The following is a 3,316-nucleotide window of genomic DNA, read 5'->3' on the forward strand; positions in this document are numbered from 1 at the left end:
AAGTAATAAGACAAGTAATATCACCAGTTTATGTACACATCCAAGTAATAAGACAAGTAATATCACCAGTTTATGTACACATCCAAGTAATAAGACAAGTAATATCACCAGTTTATGTACACATCTAAGTAACAAGACAAGTAATATCACCAGTTTATGTACACATCCAAGTAATAAGATAAGTAATATCACCAATTTATATATACATCCAAGTAACAAGACAAGTAATATCACCAGTTTATCTATACATCCAAGTAACAAGACAAGTAATATCCCCAGCTTATCTATACATCCAAGTAACAAGACAAGTAATATCACCAGTTTATCTATACATCCAAGTAACAAGACAAGTAATATCCCCAGCTTATCTATACATCCAAGTAATAAGACAAGTAATATCACCATTAAATGTTAACATCTGTAATAAACATATTGAGAATGCTATTATTTAATAATAAATTAGTGTGTAACTTATGTTTTCAAGTTAAAATATTTGGATATTGTATCTTGAAACTATAAACTGTAAATTCAGTGGTTTTACTTAAATTTTAAAAACCCAATTTTAAATGGAGGAATTATTTTTCATGCTATAGCACTCTGACACTAAACAAAACATACATAGTTTTATGTCTATTTATGAATAAATTAAATAGCTCGAAATAAAGAGATAGAGAAAGAGAGCTAAAGTAATACTAAGAACTTCAGATTTCGGTTAACAAAAATCGTTTTGAAGACTTTATTGTTTATAATAATTTCATTTTATATTATAATTTATATAATTATGTTTTTCACATAAGATTACTCTGACCAGTTGTTGAAGTTATTTATATTAATAAAAATTCTAATTCTCGTACCTTTGATTTTAGATATCACATTTTGAACATCATTAGTATTATAATATGTATACAGTATTTATTTTACAAATATAATTTAAGAGGTTAGCAGAAAATATTTGAATGTAGTTAAGAAACTAGGAAGGTGCTTCAGAATCGAATGAAATCAAAATAAAATAGACGACGTGGTTTTATCACCTCGATTGGATCTTTTCCATAGTCATTTAAACTTTTACTGCTTAGTCAGACTTCTACACTTTTTATTTCATCTTTACAGACAGCCTTCCACACCACTAATGAAACTCCTGACCTGAAGATTGTTGATGACGACGAAGTACACATTCAACTTGAGTATAAAGCTTCAGTTGATCTTTTCCTTTTGGAAATGTTATTTATAGAGAGATGTGTTTCTTTCCAGTACTAAATAAAGTGCTAAGAATGGAAATGTCTGAGCACGAAAATAGAGTAAAGAAATACGTTTAACCTTAATTAATACAACTTGTACTAGCCTTGCACGGTAACTAATGTATTTCAATACCTTTGGATGTGACACCGTCGGCTTGGCTGCAGTAGTTTGGATTGATAACCATTTTGCGAGAGTTTACCGGCATTCCTTGTCGAAGTGCAATCTCTTCGCTGGTATTTTGTTCTTTAGGATGAGAACAGCACAAACACAGAACACACAGACTTGAACAACGATCCTTTCCATGCCGCTTTGTCCGACGTTGAATGAAACAAATGGCCCCTCCCAGCATCAGAATCATTGAAATTATAGCGACGGTGAGACTGAGCGGAAGCTGTGAATAAAGTCAACAATCTGTCAGACATCTTCGGGACTGTCCCCGAATGCTAATATACCAAGCGAAACAGCCATAGCTTCTAAATCTCAAAGAACTTTACTTTCCAGCTTTCTGTCGGTTGTAAACATTAACCTATCAAATTTATGCTATTCCAAAGAATGTTAAGAACTGATAAGCTCCTGTAACTGAAAGATTATAGTAGTTCAACTCAGCTGTCACAGTTTATTAACTACATGTGATAGTTTCTTGCAATTATTCACTTCGTCCAATAAGAATTTCATCTACTTAGCTTCCACCAATCATCGTAAAGCTGGTATTGGCCGAGCGCTAAATGACCTTAAGCCTTTTACGTTGATTATTCAGCTCTATTGATGTCACATTATACCACAAATTACTTTACGACTTTATTTCATGACTGAAATTTCATCCCCAATTTCTCATTTTTGAACGGTTTAAAAGTAACTCTACTGATGTGGTGCAGTTTACATTCATATAGCCTAATCAATAAACACTGGACAGCTTGGACTAGTTGTCAAGTGTGCTGGATTCTCTACAACTGATTTTATCCGCATACAATGACTATTTTTAGCTTCCCCAAGCAAGTTCTAAATTCTAATCGGTCACCACCAGTTTGTATATACACAAATTCGTAAAACTGACGTTCTCAGTTAAATCTACAAAAGGGAACTAACCTTGGGCTCTTGTTAAACCAGTAAGGTTATATTTTACTTATAGGGTTGGGAAATAACACGGGTAACTGAAGTGCTATGATGAGCAATGTGTGTTTGTAAAATTACAATTGGAATTTTCAACCTGAATGACACCTTATCCGCACCTGGACTAAACGGCTAAGTCAGAGACCTTTAAAAGTCAGATACAGCTGTCCCTAATTTTGAACTATTGAGCAAAGGAAGGGAAGTCATCCAGCAGTACCCACCGCCACAAGAGAGTTGAACCAAATAACGGGATTGATTATCACTTTTAAAACACATTCACAACTTAAAGTTCTTTGCGCGTTCAGTGACGTTACTTATCGAACCTTAGACCCTTAGTAACGTAGTCTGACTTATCAATCACTAGACCATGCCTGGTCCATGTTAGTAGAATAATACTTTGAAAAACGGGGAAGATTTAAAATAGGTTTTAAGAAAATGTTGTTGTTTTTGCACAAGCGTATTACTATTTACTTCTTTAGGTTGTGCCCCCCAGAACGCTAGAATCCGGGTTTCGATACCCGTGGTGGGCAGAGCACAGGTAGCCCATTGTGTAGCTTTGTGCTTAATTACAAACAAACAAACAATCTTTAGGTTGTGCCCCCCAGTGTGTTAATGGAATATCTAATCCATATAAAAGACAGTGTGTTAATGTAATATCTAACCTATATAAAAGACAGTGTATTAATGGAATATCTAACCTATATAAAAGACAGTGTGTGTCACATCACGTCACGCTCTTGATTTCTGAAAGTCGGAGGAGTCAAAAAAGCCAAAATGCATTTACCCAGATAGAATAATTCGATTACTTTCTGCCCATTACGATTTTAATGACGGGGATGCAAGGTGGCAGTGAGGGGGGGGTGCCGCCAAACCTTTTAAGCGTAGTGGGAGTTGGTATAATATGGCTAAAGTAAAGACGTAGTATGGGATCATCTAGCCTAGAGCCAAGTGCATAAAATTTATCATG

General features: G+C 34.5%; 1 protein-coding gene and 1 long non-coding RNA gene across 2 annotated transcripts in view; both read right to left on the reverse strand.

Moving 5' to 3' along the window:
* The window catches only part of LOC106471333 (BDNF/NT-3 growth factors receptor-like), a 23,168-nt gene extending 21,712 nt beyond the window's left edge, over positions 1-1,456 (reverse strand). Inside the window, exon 1 of the mRNA XM_022399946.1 lies at positions 1,372-1,456. Within this exon, the coding sequence (XP_022255654.1) occupies positions 1,372-1,444 (73 nt within the window). The 5' untranslated portion in view covers positions 1,445-1,456. The remainder of the gene's footprint in view (positions 1-1,371) is intronic.
* A 47-nt stretch (positions 1,457-1,503) lies between these two features.
* The window catches only part of LOC111088841, a 4,289-nt gene continuing 2,476 nt past the window's right edge, over positions 1,504-3,316 (reverse strand). Inside the window, exon 3 of the long non-coding RNA XR_002613235.1 lies at positions 1,504-1,630. This is a non-coding gene — a long non-coding RNA (uncharacterized LOC111088841). The remainder of the gene's footprint in view (positions 1,631-3,316) is intronic.

This window comes from Limulus polyphemus, unplaced genomic scaffold (genome assembly GCF_000517525.1).
Source record: "Limulus polyphemus unplaced genomic scaffold, Limulus_polyphemus-2.1.2 Scaffold4551, whole genome shotgun sequence".
Lineage (NCBI taxonomy): Eukaryota > Metazoa > Arthropoda > Merostomata > Xiphosura > Limulidae > Limulus > Limulus polyphemus.